This window comes from Coregonus lavaretus (genome assembly GCF_964263955.1).
Source record: "Coregonus lavaretus genome assembly, chromosome: 20".
Classification (NCBI taxonomy): Eukaryota; Metazoa; Chordata; class Actinopteri; order Salmoniformes; family Salmonidae; genus Coregonus; species Coregonus lavaretus.
The window spans coordinates 37,105,646-37,130,862 of record NC_140007.1 but is presented as its reverse complement, the minus strand read 5'-3'; the positions used below and the strand labels follow the sequence as shown (position 1 = coordinate 37,130,862).

General features: G+C 45.6%; 1 protein-coding gene across 1 annotated transcript; it reads left to right on the top strand.

Annotated features, from left to right (window-relative positions):
• Window positions 1-1,232: 1,232 nt before the first annotated feature.
• On the top strand, window positions 1,233-25,217 carry LOC311147355 (E3 ubiquitin-protein ligase MARCHF9-like; the record flags this gene model as incomplete). The annotated part of the gene is made up of 4 exons (XM_084184041.1): window positions 1,233-1,556; window positions 23,624-23,779; window positions 24,286-24,478; window positions 24,889-25,217. The coding sequence occupies 4 exons, from the start codon at window positions 1,233-1,235 to the stop codon at window positions 25,215-25,217; spliced, it is 1,002 nt and encodes a 333-aa protein (XP_084040167.1).

Sequence of the window (25,217 nt, the reverse complement as noted above, 5' to 3'; positions counted from 1 at the left end):
ACCATATCAATGGCATTACCGCTGTAATTGCCCTCTCGGATGCGTAGACATCTCTATCTATGGGTCTGTAATTAAAAGATTGCAGCAACTGTTGTTTTGAATTCTGGTCTGTTATTCTCAAATTTCAGTGCACCATATTTTCAACGCAAAGATAAAAGACACAGAAGAGAAATGCTGATGGATATCAAATGAAGATGTGATGTATCGCTGTTTTGGGTGGCTGTATTTACAGCTATACTTAACATGCAAATTCACTGGATTGTAAATTGGATCCACTCTGGGTGGACGTTGGGTGCAATGGGGTGGATCATTCTTGATGGATCAATCCGAAACATTACCGAGGAGGAATAGACAAAAAATTATAATCATGATCTGACCGCTGGGATGCTACTTAAGAACAATAAAAAAACGATATAATCACACGTCTTCACCTAACTTCCATTATATCGTTTTGTCGGCAACCTTTTGGATTATGATTCTTGACAACAGTCTCAGATATGACTGTGTGGCTGGAAATGGAATGTTGTTGTTTTTTACACCTCGTTCTACATTCTATTATGGCTCTACGTCACCTCGTTCTACATTTTATTATGGCTCTATGTTGCTCTCTCTTCCACTAGTCACACTCTGGCTGTCTTCTGCTTTGGGTAGCAAAACATGGATTTTTGCTGCAAACCCCAACTGCAATGCATTTGACGTTGTGTAGAATTAAGATCGATAGTGCAGGCAATGGACTCTGAAATTGTACGTTATAGGCCTGTCACGTATTTGTGGTGGTAGGTGTGGAGGAAACATATAACTAGGCTGCATTCGCAGAGTTGTTCGGTAATGAATATTGAGTGTCTTGAGCTTCTTAAGAGGAAAATCTCTCTTCCGCATTGTTTTAGAAACACATGCCATCAGAGAGACAACAACCAAGACGTGGTCCTTTATTTCTTACCATTTGACAGCATATTTACAGTAGGGTAGGCCTAACCTACAAGTTTTTTAAGCTTATCAGTGATGTTATTCAGAAGATGTATTGGTGAAAAATAGCCATAGCCTATGTAGTACAATAATTGGCTAAAAATAATAACAACAATAATAATACCAATAATAATAATAATAACTATAATAATAATAATAATAACAATAATAACATTTCTAAATCAAATACATATTTTCTCTTTTCTTGATGACACCTTATTGTCAAATAGGTTTCATTCCCTTCTGAAGAATTAATGTAGTCAAAAATGTTCAAATATCGGATCCGAATGTTTTTCAATGAACTGAAAGTACTGGTTTTTATGCGAGACAATTCGAGACAGCCCGACAGATCCGACGCAGATAGAGGGTCCAGCATGCGGGGTCTAGGGATGGGCGGCTGCGGCTGGCCTCCCTTTGTGGACTGCTCCTCCCGGGATGACGAGGAGGAGTATTACGGGACGGAACCTCGACCTCGGAGCCTGGGCTTTGAGGAGAAGGGCCCCAAACTGCAAGTAGGCATGGACACCGTGTCGCTCACCAGCACCGCAAGCAGCCTGCGCTGTCGTATCTGCTTCCAGGGCCCAGAACAGGTACTGTCCCAGATAGATACATACGCCTTCACGTTGTCCCGCTTTTCGCGCCACAACACAACACTGCTCAATTGGACCATAGGCAATAGCCCTACGCTGTCCATGGTGCTGAATGTTAGTGCACCTATAGGCCTATAGTTAACCTATATGCCCTGGCTATATTTTGACCAGTTTTGAGTTGGTGTGTTCTGTGTTGACAAATTGATTTGGTTGAGAAAATACTGACAACTATTATTTTTCTTGTAGTACTCTATACAAAAACGTGGATTATCGCATGACTGATGTCACGGTCCACGTGTAAACGTGAATAATAATTGTCCTGGCAATGAACTTGTAACGAATGGCAGAAGAGCGGAAAACAGACTGGTACCCAGGCTATGTTTGTGGGCCTATAAGCCAAGGAAAGTATAGGCATGATGCAGAACAATGAACAAATATTTGGTCCTCAGCCAAAGCTTGACACAACAGATGTGCAGAAACAGTACAGCCTGGCTGAGCTGGATAATCATGGTCTTGAGATAATTAGCTATGGTGTACGTGCCACTGGAGCACAGATGGAAATCACCACTTAATCACTTTCTAAAATGTTATGTTTGTCCTAGTGTTATTACAATCTACAGTAGGTGCTAATTCATAGCATCTGCAAACTCAATGGGACATTTCAGAAATGAAAAACTACAGAAAGGAACAGGCAGTTTTTTTACACCTGTAATTTAACCTTAAAGGCCCAGTGCAGTCAAAAACGTGATTTATGTATACACTGAGTGTACAAAACATTAAGAACACCTGCTCTTTCAATGACATAGACTGACCAGGTGAATCCAGGTGAAAGCTATGATCCCTTACTGATGCCACTTGTTAAATCCACTTCAAGCAGTGTAGATGAAGGGGAGAAGACAGGTTAAAGAAACATTTTTAAGCCTTGAGAAAATTGAGACATGGATTGTGTATGTGCCATTCAGAGGATGAATGGGCAAGACAAAATATTTAAGTGCCTTTGAACAGGGTATGGTAGTAGGTGGCAGGCACACCGGTTTGTGGGAAGCATTGGAGTCAACATGAGCCATCATCCCTGTGGAACGCTTTCAACACCTTGTAGAGTCCATGCCCCGATGAATTGATGCTGTTCTGAGGGCAATTCAATATTAGGAAGGTGTTCTTAATGTTTTATACACTCAATGTATAAAGGGCTCCCGAGTGGCACAGTGGTCTAAGGCACTGCATCTCAGTGCTTGAGGCGTCACTACAGACTCCCTGGTTCGATTCCAGGCTGTATCACAACCGGCTGTGATTGGGAGTCCCATAGGGCGGCACACAATTGGCCCAGCGTCGTCCGGGTTGTTCTTAACTGACTTGCCTAGTTAAATAAATATAAAAATGTATTTCCACACTATGAGGTTGGAATAATACTGTGAAATTGTGATAATGATGATCATGCTCTTTTAGTGTAAGAAAAGACTGCCTGAAATTTCAGTCTGTTTTGGTGGGATGACATTTTGGCCTGCCTGTTGACATCACCAGGCAGTGAATTACTTAATAGACCAATAAGAAAGAGAGTTTCGAACCTCTCTGCCAATAACAGCAAATGTTCTGCTTTCCCCTCCCCACTCAGACCACTCACAGACAGTCCTATAGCAAAATTCTTGCTTGAGAAATTGCTCTTTGCTAAGAAGCTATTTTTGTTTCTTTTTCACCATTTTAATTGAAAACAATCACAGTTAGTTACTATATGGTTACCCAGAAATTATTTGACATTGAGAAAAAAACGGCTGCATTAAACCTTTAAGACACGTTGATCAGTTACCTGGCTCTGGCCAGCTGTACCACATGGTCTGGTTCTCAGGCTAGTTGATCGGGCCTTCAGTGAATAGACTATGAAGCAGAGGCAAACAAACATATTCAGAATACATTTTAACAGTGATTTAAAAGTAGCATCAATCTTCTTTAGACTGACATGATATGAACCTCTCTTTCAGCACCGCTTTCCACCACTTCAACTTAATGATTACTTGGAGGATCACTGGAGAGTCCATGCCCCAACGAATTGAGGCTGTTCTGAGGGCAAAAGGGGGGGGGGGGGTGGGGGTGGCAACTCCATGTTAGAAGGACTATGTTAAAAGCACTGTGTGTGTAACTACAGTACCTGTCAAAAGTTTGGTCACACTGTCACGAATGTCGGTGGAATGCGGTAGGCCAGAGTCAAGCGCAGGACACAGAATGAGATGAAGAACCACTTTACTGAGTAGTAAAGAAATACAAAGAAAATCCTCCAAAACAACAAAGGAGGAGCAAAACCCGCTCACACTAATGACACTCGTACATACAATAAACACACACACCAAACAGTGGACGTGTACAGGTTAAATAGGCAGACAAACTAACATAATGGGGAACAGGTGCGCAACAATCAAGTGAACATAGAAACATCTAACATAGAGCGGCAGCAGCTAGTACTCCGGTGACGACGAACGCCGAAGCCTGCCCGAGCCAGAAGGAAGGGCAGTCTCGGCAGAATCCGTGACAGTACCCCCCCCCGACGCGCGGGGCGAGTGGGATGGTTCTGATGGAATTCTCTCAACAAGGAGGGATCGAGGATATCCCTCCTAGGAACCCAGCACTGCTCCTCCGGACCGTACCCCTCCCACTCCACGAGATACTGCAGGCCCCCCACCCGACGCCTCGAATCCAGGATGGAACGGACCGAGTACGCCGGTGCCCCCTCAATGTCCAGTGGGGGCGGAGGAACCTCCCGTATCTCAGATTCCTGGAGTGGACCAGCTACCACCGGCCTGAGGAGAGACACATGGAATGAGGGGTTAATACGATAATTAACAGGAAGTTGTAACCAATAACATACCTCGTTCAATCTCCTCAGGACTTTAAATGGGCCCACAAACCGCCTACCCAACTACCGGCAGGGCAGGCGAAGGGGCAGGTTTCGGGTCGAGAGCCAGACCCGGTCCCCCGGTGCATACACCGGAGCTTCACTGCGGTAGCGGTCGGCGCTCGCCTTCTGATGCCTGCTGGCCCGCTGCAGGCGTTCATGTGTAGCGTCCCAGGTCTCCTGCGAGCGCCGAACCCACTCGTCCACCGCAGGTACCTCGATCTGGCTCTGATGCCACGGTGCCAGGGCCGGCTAATAACCTAACACACACTGGAATTGTGTGAGGTCAGTTGAGGAGTGGCGGTTGGCGTTTATAGCCATCTCTGCCCAGGGTAGGAAAACCGACCACTCCACTCGCCGGTCCTGGCAATACGACCTCAGAAACCTACCCACCTCCTGGTTAATTCTCTCCACCTGCCCGTTACTCTCGGGGTGAAAACCTGAGGTAAGGCTAACCGAGATCCCCAACCGTTCCATGAACGCCCTCCACACCCTTGAGGTGAACTGGGGATCCCGATCAGACACTATATCCTCAGGCACCCCGTAGTGCCGGAAGATGTGTGTAAACAGGGCCTCGGCAGTTTGTAGGGCCGTAGGGAGTCCGGACAGAGGAAGGAGGCGACAGGACTTAGAGAACCGATCCACAACGACCAGGATGGTTGTGTTCCCCCTTGAGGAAGGAAGATCAGTCATAAAATCCACCGATAGGTGGGACCACGGTGGCTGTGGAACGGGTAGGGGTTGTAATTTCCCTCTAGGCAAGTGTCTAGGAGCCTTACACTGGGCGCACACCGAGCAGGAAGAAACATAAACCCTCACGTCCTTGGCTAAGGTGGGCCACCAGTACTTCCCACTAAGACAGGTCACTGTCCGACCGATGCCAGGATGACCAGAGGAGGGTGACGTGTGAGCCCAATAGATCAAACGATCGCGGACCTCTAACGGTATGTACTTACGACACTCTGGACACTGGGGAGGAGAGGGTTCGTTACGTAACGCCCGCTTGATGTCCGCATCAACCTCCCACACCACCGGTGCCACCAGACACAACGCCGGAAGTATGGGAGTGGGCTCCACGGAACTCTCCTCCGTGTCATACAGTCGGGACAGAGCATCTGCCTCAGCATTCTGGGAGCCCGGCCTGTAAGAAAGGGTGAAAACAAAACGGGTTAGAAACATGGACCACCTTGCCTGGCGAGGGTTTAACCTCTTCGCCGCTCGGATGTACTCCAGATTGTGGTGGTCAGTCAAAATGAGAAAAGGGTGTTTAGCCCCCTCAAGCCAATGTCTCCACGCCTTCAGGGCTTTGACCACCGCCAACAACTCACAGTCCCCCACATCATAGTTGCACTCCGCTGGGCTGAGCTTCTTCGAAAAGAAAGCACAGGGGCGGAGCTTGGGTGGCGTGCCCGAGCGCTGAAAAAGTACAGCGCCTATCCCAGCCTCGGACGCGTCCACCTCAACCGTGAAGGCCAAGGAGGGATCCGGATGAGCCAGCACTGGAGCCGAGGTAAACAGCTCCTTCAGGCAACTAAAAGCCCTGTCCGCCTCAGCTGACCACCGCAGATGCACCGGTCCCCCCTTCAGCAACGAGGTAATGGGAGCCGCTACCTGACCAAAGCCCCGGATAAACCTCCGGTAGTAGTTGGCAAACCCCAAGAAATGCTGCACCTCCTTTACCGTGGTTGGAGTCGCCCAATTACGCACGGCCGAAACGCGGTCACTCTCCATCTTCACCCCAGACGCGGACATGTGGTACCCTAGGAAGGAGATGGACTCCTGAAAGAAGAAGCATTTCTCTCCCTTAGCATACAGGTCATGCTTCAACAGTCTTTCAAGCACTTTACGCACCAGGGACACATGCTCGGCCCTGGTAGTGGAGTATATAAGTATGTCATCAATATACACCACTACCCCTTGTCTGTGCAGGTCCCTGAAAATCTCATCCACAAATGATTGGAAGACTGATGGAGCATTCATTAACCCGTATGGCATGACAAGATACTCATAATGTCCAGAGGTGGTACTAAATGCCGTCTTCCACTCATCTCCCTCCCGGATACGCACTAGGTTGTACACGCTCCTGAGATCCAGTTTTGTGAAGAAGCGTGCCCTGTGCAATGATTCCGTCATACTAGCTATCAGGGGTAATGGATAGCTGTACTTGATGGTAATCTGATTTAAGCCACGGTAATCAATGCACGGGCGTAAGCCACCATCCTTCTTCTTCACAAAAAAGAAACTTGAGGAGACAGGTGAAGTGGATGGCCGAATGCATCCCTGTCTCAGAGACTCAGTGACATATGTCTCCATAGCCGCCTTCTCCTCCTGAGACAAAGGATACACGTGACTCCGGGGAAGTGCAGCTCCTACCTGGAGATTTATCGCGCAATCCCCCGGACGATGAGGTGGTAATTTAGTCGCCCTCTTTTTACTGAAGGCGATAGCCAAATCAGCATACTCGGCAGGAATGTGCATAGTGGAAACCTGGTTTGGACTCTCCACCGTAGTTGCCCCCAAGGAAACTCCTACACACCTCCCTGAACACTGACCGGACCATCCCTTAAGAGCCCTCTGTTGCCATGAAATCGTGGGGTCATGAATGGTTAACCAGGGAAGTCCCAACACCACAGGATACGCAGGAGAATCAATCAGATAGAGGCTAATCCTCTCCTCATGACCCCCCTGCGTCATCATCAGAAGTGGGGTGGTGACCTCCCTGATTATGCCTAACCCTAACGGGCGACAATCTAAAGCGTGCACAGGGAAAGGTTTATCAACAGACACAGTAGGAATCCCTAAACTACGAGCATACTGGCGATCAATAAAATTCCCAGCCGTGCCTGAATGTACTAGCGCCTTATGCTGGGAATGGAGGGAAACTTCCGGAAAAACAATATCTATACACAAATTAGCAACAGGAGGCTCTGGGTGAGTCGGGTGCCTACTCAGCTGAGACGGTCGACCAGTGCCCTGCCTGCTGCCTCGACTTCCTGAGGACCCTCCCCTGCACCGACCAGCAGTGTGTCCTCTGCGGCCACAGTTGGTGCAGGGGACGGTCCCTCTTCCCGTCTCCCTAACCGCAGCACCTCCGAGCTCCATGGGGGTAGACTCGGAGGTGCTGGAGGATGGAATGGACGGCCCCTGATCAGAACGTCCGCGGGCTGTCAACAGGTTATCCAACCTGATGGACATGTCCACCAGTTGGTCCAGGGTGAGATCGGTGTCCCTGCAGGCCAGCTCCCGACGGACGTCCTCCCTTAAGCTGCAGCGATACTGGTCGATCAGGGCCCTCTCATACCATCCCGCGCTGGCTGCTAAAGTTCTGAACTCCAGCGCGAACTCCTGCGCGCTCCTCATCTCCTGTCATAGATGGAACAGACGTTCACCCACCACCCTCCCCTCTGGTGGATGATCGAATACCGCCCGGAAGCGGCGGGTGAAATCCTTGTAGCGGACAGTACGTGCGTCTATTCCTCCCCACTCGGCGTTGGCCCACTCCAGCGCCTTCCCTGATAGACAGGAGATGAGGGCGGACACGCTCTCGTATCCCGAGGGCGCCGGGTGAATGGTGGTCAGGTACAGCTCGACCTGGAGGAGAAATCCCTGGCACCCGGCAGGTGTTCCGTCATATGCCATTGGGAGCGAGAACCGAATCCCACTGGACCCAGATGGCGAAGCGCTGACCAGTGTTGTAGGTGGTTGAGTGGTTGGAGATGGTGACGAGAAACCACCTCTCTCCCATCGTTCCATTGTCTGGAATACTCGTTCCATGGTGACCCCGAGTGTCTGAATCATGATTTCCTGACGATGGACTTGTTGCTCCATCGTCTCGGTTATTACTGCTGCTCCTGCTGACTCCATAGTGGTGCGTGTTTCTGTCACGAATGTCGGTGGAATGCGGTAGGCCAGAGTCAAGCGCAGGACACAGAATGAGATGAAGAACCACTTTACTGAGTAGTAAAGAAATACAAGGAAAATCCTCCAAAACAACAAAGGAGGAGCAAAACCCGCTCACACTAATGACACTCGTACATACAATAAACACGCACACCAAACAGTGGACGTGTACAGGTTAAATAGGCAGACAAACTAACATAATGGGGAACAGGTGCGCAACAACAGACAACAATCAAGTGAACATAGAAACATCTAACATAGAGCGGCAGCAGCTAGAACTCCGGTGACGACGAACGCCGAAGCCTGCCCGAGCCAGAAGGAAGGGCAGTCTCGGCAGAATCCGTGACACACACCTACTCATTCAAGGGTTTTTCTTTATTTTTACTATTTTCTACATTGTAGAATAATAGTGAAGACATCAAAACTATGAAATAATACATACGAAATCATGTAGTAACCAAAAGTGTTAAACAAATCAAAATATATATTTTATATTTGTGATTCTTCAAATAGCCACCCTTTGCCTTGATGACAGCTTTGCACACTCTTGGAATTCTCTCAACCAGCTTCACCTGGAATGCTTTTCCAACAATCTTGAAGGAGTTCCCACATATGCTGAGCACTTGTTGGCTGCTTTTCCTTCACTCTGTGGTCCGACTCATCCCAAACCATCTCAATTGGGTTGAGGTTGGGGGATTGTGGCGGCCAGGTCATCTGATGCAGCACTCCATCACTCTCCATCTTGGTAAATTAGCCCTTACAGTGCCTGGAGGTGTGTTGGGTCATTGTCCTGTTGAAAAACAAATGATAGTCTGTTACGAGAATTTCTATCTCTAATTCAACCTAAGCTTGAATCATTACCAGAGGTTGTAAGGCTCTGGTTTTAATCATAAATGATTCAAGGTCCACAACCAGCAAGAATTATCTGTATTTTTATTCATGGCGAGCTCTGGCGCCAAAACCCATACACTCCTGTTTTATACCCCTTGACACACAAAGGCATTTTGCTCCGCCCACCTTTAGGAGGCTTTTTGTAACCCGTTTTCTCAGTCCCCTTCACCCTAGAATGTTTAGTCCCGCCCCCCTCTGTTAGTAGGTTGACAATACATTATAATTCTAACACAGTTTACATATTTATACTGTATTTGGGGTGAAATCCTTTAGTCATTATTCTTAAAATATCTTAAAATACAAATTAATCTAACAATCCACCCCTTTGACTAAATGTCTTCACATTCAGGATAAATGTATTTTACAAGCATGATTAATCTCAGATATCACGTCAGAACTAATAAACATTTCATCCAATTGCGGTCTTTCAGGGTCCAAATCCTCGTCATCCACCAAGCCTGGAGGATCGTTTTCCACATTCCCCTGGTCAGAGTCCGGAGTCAGTCCATCTCTCATCATTGTTTAGATACTGCATTTCACCAACGCCTGACTCACCAATCCTCGGACACAGGGAACAAGACAACAACCACATAATACAAGAATACCCATACAAACACCATTGACCAAATATTTTCCATTGACCAAATATTTAATCAAACCACCCTATCCACGATGTACTAACTTCTGAGTTCTCAGTTCATTCTTCACTTAGTGCAGTTAATTCTGTAAGAGCTCTGGTGACTGTCCCATCCAGTGTTGTGTTGTTAGGGATAAATGTGCAACAATGGCTTATCATTCTATAGACACCGGCCCTTTCTGCCTGATTTAGAACTAACCTCTACTAAGTTATGAGCAGGATGGCGGATAATCGCTCGGAGATCCCCTTTACTGCATCTCTAGTCTGGTCAATAAATCGTTGTTGGTTGTAATAGATATAATTTTCCAATCCACATTCTTGTTTATTGTCACCCATCAGAAAAATGTTGTGGTAAAACCCTCCCATATTTGATTCATAGCTTTGTATTCGTCTGGAACACCCCTGGGGATGCCTATACCATCTATCCAAATTGGGCTATTTCCTTCCTGACCTATATTTCTCCTCCTCCTGATTATTCTTCCTGTCACTGGTCTTTGATGACTAATTCTTACAGGTTTGGACCAACAATACTGGTGCACAAGTACCCACCCATCCTTCTGGTAATGTCTGTCGAATGCTCCCTTTGTTAATACATGCCCACCACACGTGGTCCTCTGTAGCTCAGCTGGTAGAGCACGGCGCTTGTAACGCCAAGGTAGTGTGTTCGATCCCCGGGACCACCCATACACAAAAAAAAAAATGTATGCACGCATGACTGTAAGTCGCTTTGGATAAAAGCGTCTGCTAAATGGCATATTATTTATTTATTATTACATCAGTCAGAGGGATGGTAAGGTTCCTAATTTTTCCCCTCCCTTCCTTATCTAAATCAGTCACATTAATTATCTCTTTACAGCCATCAAAATCACCCAAGTTACGGGTGCCATTTCTATGTCTGTAACACTGGTATTCGCCAGGAGTTAAAGTGAATCTAGGTGGGCTGGCCGAGTAAGTCAACTTTGCCAGCCCAATCCCTGTGCAATTGGGCTCTTTTTGATTGGACCCCAGGTCTAATACACAGGGAAACATTGCCTTTGGCATTGGGGCGGTCAACATTGTCGGTCGCCCAATGGAGCATGCATAACAATTGGTCTCCCCCAAGGCCCTAGCGGTGTACTTCATCCACTTTAACCAGAGATTCTCATCAGGGACCCCCTCCACTTCCCCTTGGTTCCATTCTTGGAGGAGAAAATCTTTCATAGTGGACGGGTTAGTCGAATTGACTCCGTCATCCCTTGACTGATCTATTGCTATTAATGGATTAATGACAGTACCTGTTCCCTCCATATCTTTTGACTCCATCAAATGTAATCTTAGACAAGTGTCCTGTCCGTATTCGTCCGCGCAAGCCCAGTAAGTTATTTTCACATCCTCTTTAGTGACCTTTACTATTGTTACTACCATCTCCGTGGGGATGTTGTTATACCTTCTTATCCTCCATCTGGACATCGTCCAGCCCCCCCCCCCCGTCTCATATCTCCGTCCCCCAGTATCTCTAAATACCTGAGCCCAGGAACAATCCGCCGAGGGAGCTCAACATAAATACAATGGGATCTTATAATCCCACGTTGCTTGCTTATCCATCCTGATAAGATCCCTAATCCTAATTTTGAATCTTACTCCCCACCCTTCTCTGACTCCTATTTTGTAGATCACTCGTCCTTGACGGTCAGTATGTCGGGTCGCTTCCCTTTTATTTCTTAATAATGGTAAGGCCATAGCGTAATTGATGCAAGGTGGTGGTGGATCTTGACATACCAAGACTATTGCCGAGACTATGATGCAGCTCAGGGTCACCCATATTCCCCAAAACCGCCAACCCTCTCCTGCCTTTAGTCCTTCTGCTTGGTACCACCCCATACTCACACCCTAAGAACACACTACAGTGATGATAGGTCGGGGTAGGAGATCTTCGTTGACAGAGGTGATCCCCGGACCTTATTGGTCCAGTTTTGCTCTCCAATTCTGTGTGTGTTTCAGTGGTGCTTGTATGTGGTCTTACCTCTTGCAGTGGGTAACATGGACCCAGGTTACTCTCTCTGCTATTCTAATAGCCAAGGCAGTGACCAATATAACCTGATAGGGCCCTTCCCAACAGGCCTCCTTCCAGTTATTCTTCTAGTGACTGGATGCTCACCAGTCACCTGGTTAGATAGAGTGGGTCACCTTCTCCTTTAGTTCACCTGTGGGGCAAAAAACCTCTGACATACGGGTGTGGTTAATAAACTATCTTCACACATGTTCAGATTAATCTAACAATTTCTGACTGCATTCTCTTTCTAGACTGTATCTAAAAAAATGTTTTTTTTTAAAAGTATTTTGTCCTCTCCTTCGTATATTATTTAATCCTACCATTAGCCTCTCCCCCCCTCTTGACACATAGTTCTGCTCATGTGTCAATATTACCACCTACCTAAACAATCACTTAGGTAATTTATCAACCAATTGCCATGCCTTTCATTTTTGAGACTGTCTTTTGCCTCTTTATTCGTGATTGACCCAGTTATATCTAATAGCCCACAAAAAAAAAACTCACCATCTTTAAATCATGACCAATGTCATATCCCTATTTACTCTCTACCATTTTGGTAACCTCCCTGATACATGTATGAAAAGCTAAGACTGTTTGGGAAGAGAGCAACAACATAAACTGTTCTTCCTCCTCAGAGTTCCAAATGATTTTACCATGGGCTGCCATTGCCTTCCCATAGATAAGATCACTTAATTTACCAGTATGCAGTACATAATGGAGTACCCAAGCTTTACAGCAGTCCATCCTCACCAAAAAGCTCATAATTCTTCATCTATTTTTTTTTCTCTAGTCCCTATCTTCCTGATCCTATTGCTAAATCAATGATCTAGGCAATAGCTGTCTCACCTTAGATTGTACATTCCTCTGATTACTGCAGCTTATTGCATTAATTTAGGTTCAAATATCCCCCAACAAACCGTTCCATCCCACAGCATAGTAAATACCACCTATGAACTGTTGAAAATCCCCTAAATTCAACATAACAACCCTTTATAAACATCATGCTGGGTGTGTTGTTATTTTTATTTGAAAAACCCAATTGAAAAACAACAATCAAAGATAGCCAGGCTCAACTTAATTTGGTAGCTCCCTTTTATGACCTAAATACTGCCTAACATCACTACTGCTCCCCCTCACCCTTAGCAACATTCCAATGAGATAAGGTAATCTCTTTCTCCTGGTTATACATTTTGTTAACCTTCAATTACCACCAGTAATCTAAAGATGGTAGTACACACAAAACATGATACAGATATCCCCAGTCCTAAACCATCAATAATGTTTGTATCAATCTAATTCCTCATAACTAATCCATAAAACCACTCAAAATTCCTCGAGTATACAATGATTATTTAATTGATTACCCTAAATCTGCTACATGTGATCTCATCTCAAATGATCCATTATCAATTATTTGTTCAACCCCTTAGGAAAATCTGTCTCCCCTTCTATTGTTCCTGTCCCCCCTGTAAATGTCATATTTCAGTTTTTAGCCAATACAATCACGGTTACATCAAATGTTCCCTCAGTTAATGGTATTTTCTCCCTAAAATTTCATACTCTTCTTATTTCCCTAAATGAGATTTAATCCCTTGCCTTTCCTCTACTATCCTTCTATCATTACTGAATCAATGATAATAACTGTAATAACTATCAATAATGATTGTAATAACTATTACAAATTATATTGTGCCCTTTTACTGATAATGTTATAATTGTAGCCTATTCCATCACTTTAGTTTAAAATATACGTTTCTTTATAACAAATCCAGAACCCACCACAGGCTGGCGCTATTCCCCCAGCACAACAGCCAATGCCACTTGCTTCCCCGTAACAAAAATAAATTATCGTTCTAAAATTTACCAACTATTTGTATTTTCCCGCTAACCCATTTCAGTTCGCTATTCAATCTCTTTAACCGTTCTCTCTGATTCGGCCCCAATCAATAAAACAAATACTTGATATCGTTGATAAGCATACACTTGACATTGCTACCATCTGAACTATGTACTGTCTCTCACCTCTCCCCCCCCTCTCCTGCTCCTTCCTACATTATGGGGGAGGCGCGGGGACCTTCCCTACAAATCTTCCTTCTTAGGACATAATGTCATTCGTACTTGTAACATATTTTCATAGACCTATTTAGAATACTACTAAAGCTATCTAATGCAACTTTTAATACCCGTAAAAACTCTCTCTCCCTACACCCATTCCCCATTGAATATGTGCGTCTTCTTAACAGGTGTGCCTTGTTAAAAGTTTAATTTGTGGAATTGATTTCCTTCAAATACTAAGTAGTATCCGGTTATCATTCATACCTGTCACACCCTGGCTCTGGGACTCTATATGTTGAGCCAGGGTGTGGATATTCTATAGGTTGTATTTCTGTGTTGGCCAGAGTGGTTCCCAATCAGAGGCAACGAGTGTCAGCTGTGGCTGGTTGTCTCTGATTGGGAGCCATATTTATAGAGGCTATTTGCCCACAAATGTTGTGGGATCTTGTTTCTAGTCTGTTTGTGTTAGACCGTGAACTGTCACGTTATCGTTTTGTTGTTTTTGATCGTGTCTCTAAATAAAGAGTATGTTTGCCTGCAACGCTGCGCCTTGGTCCTCCTCTGTATACGACGAGCGTGACAGAAGATCCCACCAAACCAGGACCAAGCAGCGTGTCCAGGAACACACGCAGGAGGTAACGCTGGTGGATGTCCTCCTCGGCTGGGGGCAGATTACGAAGGAGGAGGCCGTCCGGTACCGGAAGGCGATGAAGGGGGAGACCCAGGCAGGAGTGGAGATGCGGCGTCAACCGGGCCGTGGTCGGACAGGCGAGAGGCACCCCCAATAATTTTTTATGGGGGGGCACACGGCATGGGCGACTGGGCAGCAGGAGGCTGCCACAGGGCGAATTGGGAGATTAGGAGAGGAGGCCACCGGGTTTTGGGGGCCAGAAGGCAGGTTGGCGGAGCCTGGATGGAGAGCAGAGCCAACTCCCCGTACTCAGGCATGGCAGCATGAGACTGGGCAGGTTCCGCAGTATGCGGAGCTGCGCACTGTGCCACGAGTGGTCCGGCATAGTCCGGTACGTCCTGTGCGAGCACCCCGCACGTGTTGTGCGAAGGTGGGCATGCAGCCAGGACGGAGTGTGCCGGCTCAGCGCTCGTGGCCTCCAGAGCCTCTCCTCGGTCCCGGATATCCTGCGCCAGTGTCACGTGCTGTTATGCCAGTACGGGTACACAGCCCTGTACGTCCTGTGCTGATGCCTCACACAGAGTGTGTGAGGGTAGGCATTCAGCCAGGACGGGTTGTGGCAGCTCTTCACTCCAGGTCTCCTATCCGTCTCCACAGCCCGGTCCGGCCTGTCCCTGCTCCACGCACCAAGCCTACGGTGTGCGTTGCCAGCCCGGTCTGGCCTGTCTCTGCTCCACGCACCAAGCCTACGGTGTGCGTCGCCAGCCCGGTCCGGCCTGTCCCTGCTCCACGCACCAAGCCTACGGTGTGCGTCGCCAGCCCGGTCCGGCCTGTCCCTGCTCCACGCACCAAGCCTACGGTGTGCGTCGCCAGCCCGGTCCGGCCTGTCCCTGCTCCACGCACCAAGCCTACGGTGTGCGTCGCCAGCCCGGTCCGGCCTGTCCCTGCTCCACGCACCAAGCCTACGGTGTGCGTCGCCAGCCCGGTCCGGCCTGTCCCTGCTCCTCGCACCAAGACAGGGGTGCGCATCGTCAGCCCGGTCCGGCCCGTTCCTACTCCACGCACCAAGCCAGGGGTGCGAGTCGTCAGCCCGGTCCGGCCCGTTCCGGCTCCACGCACCAAGCCAGGGGTGCGCGTCGTCAGTCCAGCACAACCCGTGCCTGGGTCACCGGTGCCTGGTAAGGTACCGGTCAGCTGCTCCACACCGGAGCCAAAGCGGTCCGCTTCTACGATGTCCGGTCCAGCTCCAGCCAGTGGGGCCAGACCGGACCAGGGGCGCCACGGGGGGATGGTGGAAGGGTGGTGGTCAAGCCCGGAGCCGGAACCGCCTCCGAGGAGGAATGCCCACCCAGCCCTCCCCTGGTGTGTGTACGTTTAGGCGCGGTCGCAGTACGCGCCTTTAGGGGGGGGCACTGTCACACCCTGGCTCTGGGACTCTATATGTTGAGCCAGGGTGTGGATATTCTATAGGTTGTATTTCTGTGTTGGCCAGAGTGGTTCCCAATCAGAGGCAACGAGTGTCAGCTGTGGCTGGTTGTCTCTGATTGGGAGCCATATTTATAGAGGCTATTTGCCCACAAATGTTGTGGGATCTTGTTTCTAGTCTGTTTGTGTTAGACCGTGAACTGTCACGTTATCGTTTTGTTGTTTTTGATCGTGTCTCTAAATAAAGAGTATGTTTGCCTGCAACGCTGCGCCTTGGTCCTCCTCTGTATACGACGAGCGTGACAATACCAGTCGTTGAATTCCCTCATACACACAGATTTCACCTTATGACATTCAAATGCCCAACACAACATAATAGTTCAATGGAACCCTCTATTGGCTCTCTACTATTTATACATTATTTCTATAACCACTTTAGTTATGGTCCGATTACCCATTAAACCTTATCACATAACCTTATCACCTAATCAAACAACGGCACAACCTTAAACTCATATCGGCCGGCTGGTAGCCCAGTAACCAAGAGCACCGTGTTAGCAACCGAGAGGTCGCCGGCTCAAACTCCCGAGCCGACCAGGCGAAAAATCTGCCGATGTGCCCCCGAGCAAGGCACCCAACCCCCACTGCTCCTGCAAGTCGCTCCGGACCAGAGCGTCTGCCAAATGACCAAAAATGCAAATGTAAATATTCTCTACTTTCTCAGTCATGACGTACGTCTACGTTTGGGTGAGAAAGTTCATACGTATATATCGTTGGAATTTTATAGGTACCTCTCAAATAATCGCTTCGTGGTGTTTTTAGCCAATTCTTAATCGACACGAATCATTTTTTCAAACATTTTACCCGTTGAACCAAAAAATAGACTGTCCTATCTCCGACACTGCCCTTTCCTTTACCCCTGCAGTCACGATGGTTATGACCTGTTCTGTTACAGTATTTACACGGGGCCATACACCCTTGCCAAATATTCCTTTGTTACAGTTAAAGCACTTCCTCTCTCCTTCGCGCTTCAAAAAGACCCTCGCTGTCTCTAGCCCCTCCCCTTGCTGTTTTTTCAAATCCGTTCCACAGTTTACATGCATCTGCTTAATCATAACTTTTACCTTTTCCACACCGAGATGCCCAATAAATCCATACCTCTTCTCCCAAATGGATCCATAAAACATATTTCTTCGATCTCCTCCTAACATATATATTTTATCCCCCGTTAATTCTCGGACCTCTTTAGAATATTTCTTTCCCATGGTGGAAAAATAAGAAATCCCCCCGTTTAGTAATAATTCAATCCAGAATTATTTTCCTAGGAGCTATTATTAGTGCGTCTCTTGAGCCAATGTTATGATCTGTTTTTGTAATTAACCATTTAAAATTATTTTACCCGTAACCCAGAGGTTTTTTTTAAACTCCGGTTTCATGAAAGGAGTCAGATAACCATTTTTTCTCACGCAACTAATTCAATCCCTCCTTGAAACAATTATCACGTATTCCGATGGATTCTCAAGTCTCACACGTACACAACATTATACAATCATTTGCTAACCCTATTTGTAACCTAGAGGTCGTAACTGCTCCAGTTTCATGAAACAGACAGAGTTAGAGCAAATCCCCAGTTGTTTGCGCGACTTTTGACCTGTTTAATGTATCCATAGCACACGACGAAAATTATCCCCCTTCCTGTTTATATCGTAACACTGTACCTCGTACAATCTAAATATTAACTAGTTTACTTTGGTGATGGCCATTCACCTCGTGTCATTTCAGACTAGATTATTTTGGTAATAGCTATTTACCTAGGGTCAATTACGGACCCTCCTTCCTTCCATCATAATAATTATTACTTCCTTTGAGATTTTGGTAACTATTCTCTGCCCTTCACAATAATTACTATTCTTATACAAGTTCAAATCATTTCACCAAAATCCACGAATAAAAATTATTGACCTTTTCCTTGCAGTTTGGATTTAAATGCTTTTTCAAACTAGTTAACGTCTTTATCGTTCATAAGAGTAATCACCGGCCTGTTTATAACCTTAACGTCAAAGGCCAGGACTATTCTCCACGGATGCAATCATCCGCCCGTGCACGGTTTCGGTGTCCTTAGAACGACAAAGACGTATTTAAGCTCCGCTCAAAGGACCACTCTGTTACGAGAATTTCTATCTCTAATTCAACCTAAGCTTGAATCATTACCAGAGGTTGTAAGGCTCTGGTTTTAATCCTAAATTATTCAAGGTCCACAACCAGCAAGAATGATCTGTATTTTTATTCATGGAGAGCTCTGGCGCCAAAACCCATACACTCCTGTTTTATACCCCTTGACACACAAAGGCATTTTTGTAACCCGTTTTCTCAGTCCCCTTCACCCTAGAATGTTTAGTCCCGCCCCCCTCTGTTAGTAGGTTGACAATACATTATAATTCTAACACAGTTTACACATTTATACTGTATTTGGGGTGAAATCCTTTAGTCATTATTCTTAAAATATCTTAAAATACAAATTAATCTAACATAGTCCCACTAAGCCCAAACCAGATGGGATGGTGTATCACTGCAGAATGCTGTGGTGTGCCTTGAATTCTAAATAAAATCACAGACAGTGTCACCAGCAAAGCACCCCCACACCATAACACCTCGTCCTCCATGCTTTATGGTGGGAAATACACATGCGGAGATCATCCATTCACCCACACCGCGTCTCACAAAGCCCCGGCGGTTGGAACCAAAAATCTCCAATTTGGACTCCAGACCAAAGGACACATTTCCACCGGTCTAATGTCCATCGCTCGTGTTTCTTGGCCCAAGCAAGTCTCTTCTTCTTATTGGTGTCCTTTAGTAGTGGTTTCTTTGCAGCAATTCGACCATGAAGGCCTGATTCACACAGTCTCTTCTGAACAGTTGATGTTGAGATGTGTCTGTTACTTGAACTCTTTGAAGCATTTATTTGGGCTGCAATTTCTGAGGCTGGTAACTCTAATGAACTTATCCTCTGCAGCAGAGGTAACTCTGGGTTTTCCATTCCTGTGGCGGTCTTCATGAGAGCACGTTTCATCATAGCGCTTGATGGTTTTTGCGACTGCACTTGAAGAAACGTTCAAAGTTCTTGAAAATTTCCAGATTGACTGACCTTCATGTCTTAAAGTAGTGATGGACTGTTGTTTGTCTTTGCTCATTTGAGCTGTTGTTGCCATAATATGGACTTGGTCTTTTACCAAATAGGGCTATGTTCTGTATACCCCCCCCCCCCCCCCCCCCCCCCCCCCCCTTGTCACAACACAGCTGATTGTCTCAAACGCATTAAGAAGGAAAGAAATTCCACAAATTAACTTTTAAGAAGGCACACCTGTTAATTGAAATGCATTCCAGGTCACTACCTCATGAAGCTAGTTGAGTGAATGCCAAGAGTGTGCAAAGCTGTCATCAAGGCAAAGGGTGGCTATTTGAAGAATCTCAAATATAAAATATATTTTGATTAACACTTTTTTGGTTACTACATGATTCCATATGTGTTATTTCATAGTTTTGATGTCTTCACTATTATTCTACAATGTAAAAATTTTTAAAAATAAAGAAAAACCCTTGAATGAGTAGGTGTGTCCAAACTTCTGACTTCTGTAGTTCCACAGCATTTTTTAGGTAAGATGCCCAAATAATAATTTCTAGGTGAATGAGACAAGTTGAACAAACACATGATTTTAAATTGACTGAATTTTTGCTAAAGTTTTCTAAAGTTGGAGCTTGTGCCAACTATTTTTTTTTGTTCAGTTAACACTTGGACTGAAAAGTTTAGTAAACAAAAAAGAAAAGTTGTGGGACCAGTTACTTAATAATAATTAGTTGAAACAACTAGATAATTTTTTACAGTGATGAGCTATTATCTTAGTCCCAGTCACTTTGTCATTTAATTGTTATTTCATTATTTAAGTGGGTCACATCACAACAGGGGACAGAGTCATGTCCCTGTCAGTTGGCCAATTACTTCTACAAATATAATAACCTTGCTCTGTGGGACGTACTTATGAACTGTCAGGAGAGGAGGACTCCATGGCATGTGCACCATCACCCATAGAGATAAAACATTTAGAACGGGAATTAGAACGGGAATTCCCATTCAAGTCAATGTGGGTGATGGGTGAAGGGGTATGAGGCATAGAAATATAATCTAGTTCTGTGGTCTGAGGGGCTATGCCCGTTCTAGTAATTCTAGTTCTATGTGTGCACCATCACCAACCATTCCACTTGACTTACTGGTGTACACAGCTAGCTTCAGTATTGGCTGTACCAGAGCCTTGTATTTTGAATACAAGCCAAATATAAGGCTCTGGGCAATGCCTGGCAGCATTTGCTTCAGACTGGATGGGTGCCTGGATGGATGGGTGGGTGGGTGGGTGGATGGATGGATGGGTGGGTGGGTGGGTGGGTGGGTGGGTGGGTGGGTGGGTGGATGGATGGGTGGGTGGGTGGGTGGGTGGATGGATGGATGGATGGATGGATGGATGGATGGATGGATGGATGGATGGATGGATGGATGGATGGATGGATGGATGGATGGATGGATGGATGGATGGATGGATGGATGGATGGATGGATGGATGGATGGATGGATGGATGGATGGATGGATGGATGGATGGATGGATGGATGGATGGATGGATGGGTGGTTGGATATACTGGATTACTTTTACCTGGCTTGACATTTTACTGTACAACAAATGTTTGTTTAAGTTTTTATTCAGTTCCTCATATTCTGCTGACCTTCTCTAGATCGTCTTTATAATGTCAGCCCAGTTATTATAACGTCTTTATAATTTCAGTTCAGTTATTATAACGTTTATGACTGAAGGGCCTGTAGCTCCTCTCCCCCACTCAAATCGGTATGTGGTTAGTCAATGAAAGTATCTTATAATAACACGTTTTTAACAAGGGAACCAGGGGGGAAATCAATGTTAAAGGTACAATACAGCTGTTTTTATCTCAATATCAAATCATTTCTGGGTAACAATGAAGTACCTTACTGTGATTGTTTTCAATTAAAATGGTCAACATTTTTGCTAGAACGGAAAGTGGACAAAATGCGCTTGTATGAAATGAGACACTCCTTCTCCACGCCTTATCCAGGTAGAATAGCTGCTGCCGCTGCAAAAGCTAATGGGGATCCAAATAAACAAATAGCTAATGGGGATCCAAATAAACAAAAAGCTAATGGGGATCCAAATAAACAAATAGCTAATGGGGATCCAAATAAACAAAAAGCTAATGGGGATCCAAATAAACAAATAGCTAATGGGGATCCAAATAAACAAATAGCTAATGGGGATCCAAATAAACAAAAAGCTAATGGGGATCCAAATAAACAAAAAGCTAATGGGGATCCAAATAAACAAATAGCTAATGGGGATCCAAATAAACAAAAAGCTAATGGGGATCCAAATAAACAAATAGCTAATGGGGATCCAAATAAACAAATAGCTAATGGGGATCCAAATAAACAAAAAGCTAATGGGGATCCAAATAAACAAAAAGCTAATGGGGATCCAAATAAACACTTAAACACTCACACGTCATCAGGTAAATTCCATTTACAGGCGGATCCCAAAATAAATGTGTAAAATAATAAAAACGAATTAAGTTAGTTGTGCAAGTTGTGGGTCCCGTGTGGCTCAGTTGGTAGAGCATGGCACTTGAAATGCCAGGGTTGTGGGTTCGATTCCCATGGGAGACCAGTATGAAAATGTATGCACTTACTACTGTAAGTTGCTCTGGATAAGTGGTGGTCCTCTGTAGCTCAGCTGGTAGAGCACGGCGCTTGTAACGCCAAGGTAGTGGGTTCGATCCACGGGACCACCCATACACAAAAATGTATGCACGCATGACTGTAAGTCGCTTTGGATAAAAGCGTCTGCTAAATGGCATTTTATTTATAAGACTGTCTGCTAAATGACTAAAATGTAAAAATACAAGACAACCAACTTAATTAGTGAGGGTCGTTTTTAATATTGCACTATTGTAATGATTTTAAATCCATGACACCTTCATGAACAAGAAAATATATGATTATCATAGTAACAAAACCATAGACAAACAATATTTGACTTACCTCTCATCTTTCCATAAAATGTGCTTGTTCCTATGCCGTCCATTTTGAAAGGAAAGATAGAGGCGGTTCCCGGCCTCCCAGCCAATCAAATGACATATCACTGAAAAGCCCAGGATGTCCTCTGTACAGTACATCAGGAATTAAGAGACTTGCACAAAAGATTCCAAGAAGAGGGATGAAACTCAAATGTTCACTACAGTGGACATAAGTCAATGGGCTGGGTCTCAGGAGGTGGCGTAGATCTTTGTGATCGCATGCTTAGCTTCTATCGTATGTCAAGCAGGACCAAGAAGTGGACATCGCACGTGATCAGTCACTTCTTTGATGTTGCCATCACCAACTCCTGGATACAATACCAGTCTGACAGCAAAGCTCTGCACAGACCATCCAAGAACACACATCAGTACCTGGACTTCAAACTACTCCTAGCTGAGGAGCTGTTGGAGAGTCCGGAACTGGAAAACAGCTGTGAAGAGAGTGAGGATGAGTATGAGCCACCATCTAAAATGAGGATCCCACAACCAGAGCCATCTGTGCGCAGACTAGGAGCCATGCACATGCCTGAGATGATGGATACCAAGCATGCAGAAAGATGCAGAAATAAGGGCTGCAAGAGCAAGACGTACATGAGATGTACCAAATGCAAGATGTTCCTCTGCATTACCAAAAAGAGAAATTGCTTCCAGGACTTTCACCACTAACAAAGAAAATACTAAGAACAAAATGAAGAGTGAAGGAAAAAGCTAGATTGGATTCAGTTTGACAGAAGGAAAAAATCCAAAATAAATCTGTTACACATTAGTTATATGTTCATTGTTCAAATAACACTGAAAGGATTCAAGGGGACCAATCAAAGGATATGGACATAACAAAGTGTTAAGCTTTAATAGTAAAGCTATCCTTGTGAAATGTAAGGAAAAGGATTCAAGAATGATTAATGTGTATTGTATAATCAACATGTCTGTATTCTTGGATAATAATCAATCTACAGCCCAAAATGTATGTATTCTTAGTTCATAAAAACTCTGTAATCTGTAAGAACTCTGTAAAAATTTGTATCTACCAAATGTGTCTCTTTTCGTACTCAAATGATCCTGTTGTCCACTACAGTGGACATGCTGTAAAATAAAAAAATAAAATTAAAATTAAAATGTGGAAATTGTAGGATGCTTTTTTTAACCCTAAACAGTTATTGGATCACAAAAAATATGATTAGGAAAAACAATATTTTCCTTGGTTCTCAGGAGGATAAGTGGGAGGATTGTGATGTTGAGTTAAGGTCCCATAACCTGTGTGGACCCACCCATTGTCTTTTTACTGAGTGTGCCAGACAGACATACACCAAACCAGTAGCTTTGGAGAGACATTGAGGGCTATCAATAATCCAATATTGTTTTTTTCCCAAAATATTTTGAATTCAGACGCACATCACAGAACATTGACTTGAATAGAAATATATGTTCTAGTAATTCTGATTCTACCCCTCTGTCTCATGCAGGGAGAGCTGCTGAGCCCGTGTCGTTGTAAGGGCTCTGTGCGCTGCACCCACCAGCCCTGCCTCATCCGCTGGATCAGCGAGAGAGGCTCCTGGAGCTGTGAGCTGTGTTACTTCAAGTACCATGTTCTGGCCATCAGCACCAAGAACCCACTGCAGGTACATCTCCTCAGTCCGTCCAACCCCTCATTCTCTCGCTAGAATGAGACCCTAGCTCCTAGGTACTTCATGCAGTACAATATGGTAGTAGCACCACCTTTCCCACTGCATGATTTTCAACATATTGCTCATACCTATCCTTTCAGATCTACACAAGTGTCTAGGGTGTAGGGGCTAGGGGTCTCTCATCCACTCCAGTCGTATGTGCATTGTGCACTAGGTCTACTCTCATCTTCCAAATGAATGGATATTTTTCTAGTAGCTACAGATTTTATCTCACAGTTTTCTGCTGATGCATTGATTTTAAACAATGCACAATACCGCAATCAGGAGTATGCAGTGCTCTGCTCTGGTGCACGAGTCTAGGCGTTACAGATACTCACTTTGGTAGAACAAATCTTGGGCACTCGCAATGATGAAGGTGTGAGGACTGGACTTCACCATATTGTCCCTTACCGTCCCTTTCTTACTGTCCCTTTCTTGGCCCTCGTGTTTGTTCTGTTCAGTGGCAGGCCATCTCCCTGACGGTGATTGAGAAGGTCCAGATCGCTGCCATCATCCTGGGCTCCCTGTTCCTCATCGCCAGCATCTCCTGGCTCATCTGGTCCTCCCTCAGCCCCTCGGCCAAGTGGCAGCGCCAGGACCTGCTCTTCCAGATCTGCTACGGCATGTATGGCTTTATGGACATTGTGTGCATAGGTGAGGAGGATGAATCATATGAAACTGGACCGTTGGCACAGTCACACAAGTTCTCATGCACAGGCACCTGCACACACACACACATGCACGCAGGCACGCAGGCTGGCAGACAGGCAGGCAGGAAGGCAGGCATGCACACAAATGCACACGCCCAGACACACACACACACGTAAAGCTTTGTAGATAGATTTGTTTTGTGTGAAATGGTGCATTGCCAACCTGAAAACAGATGGTACTAGCTACGTATCTGCACGGTGTGATTATGCCAAATGCCAGTTATATACTAGTGCTATTGTAGTTGGCTGATTCTTACTTATTAGTTGCTGAAAGTATTTCATGCAAAAGCCTTTAAAACCATTGGATATCTTGCCTTTTCCCGTATCTGTAAAAAAAAACATCTCTCTCCCCAGGCCTTATAATCCACGAGGGCTCATCAGTGTACCGAATATTCAAGCGCTGGCAGGCCGTCAATCAGCAGTGGAAAGTATTGAACTATATAAAAGCCAATGACTTGGGGGACCCGCTGAGTAGCAGTAAGGGTGGGGGTCGGGGCTCACGGAGTAACTCCCATGGCCTGGGTAGTGGCGGCAGTGGGAGACGGAACCGGAGGTTCAGGACTATTCTAGACCACCACTGTGGCTACACCATCCTGCACATCCTCAGCCAGCTACGGCCCCACAACCCACGCTTTGGCTCCACAGCCAACCGGGAGGTGGTGATGAGGGTGACAACGGTATGA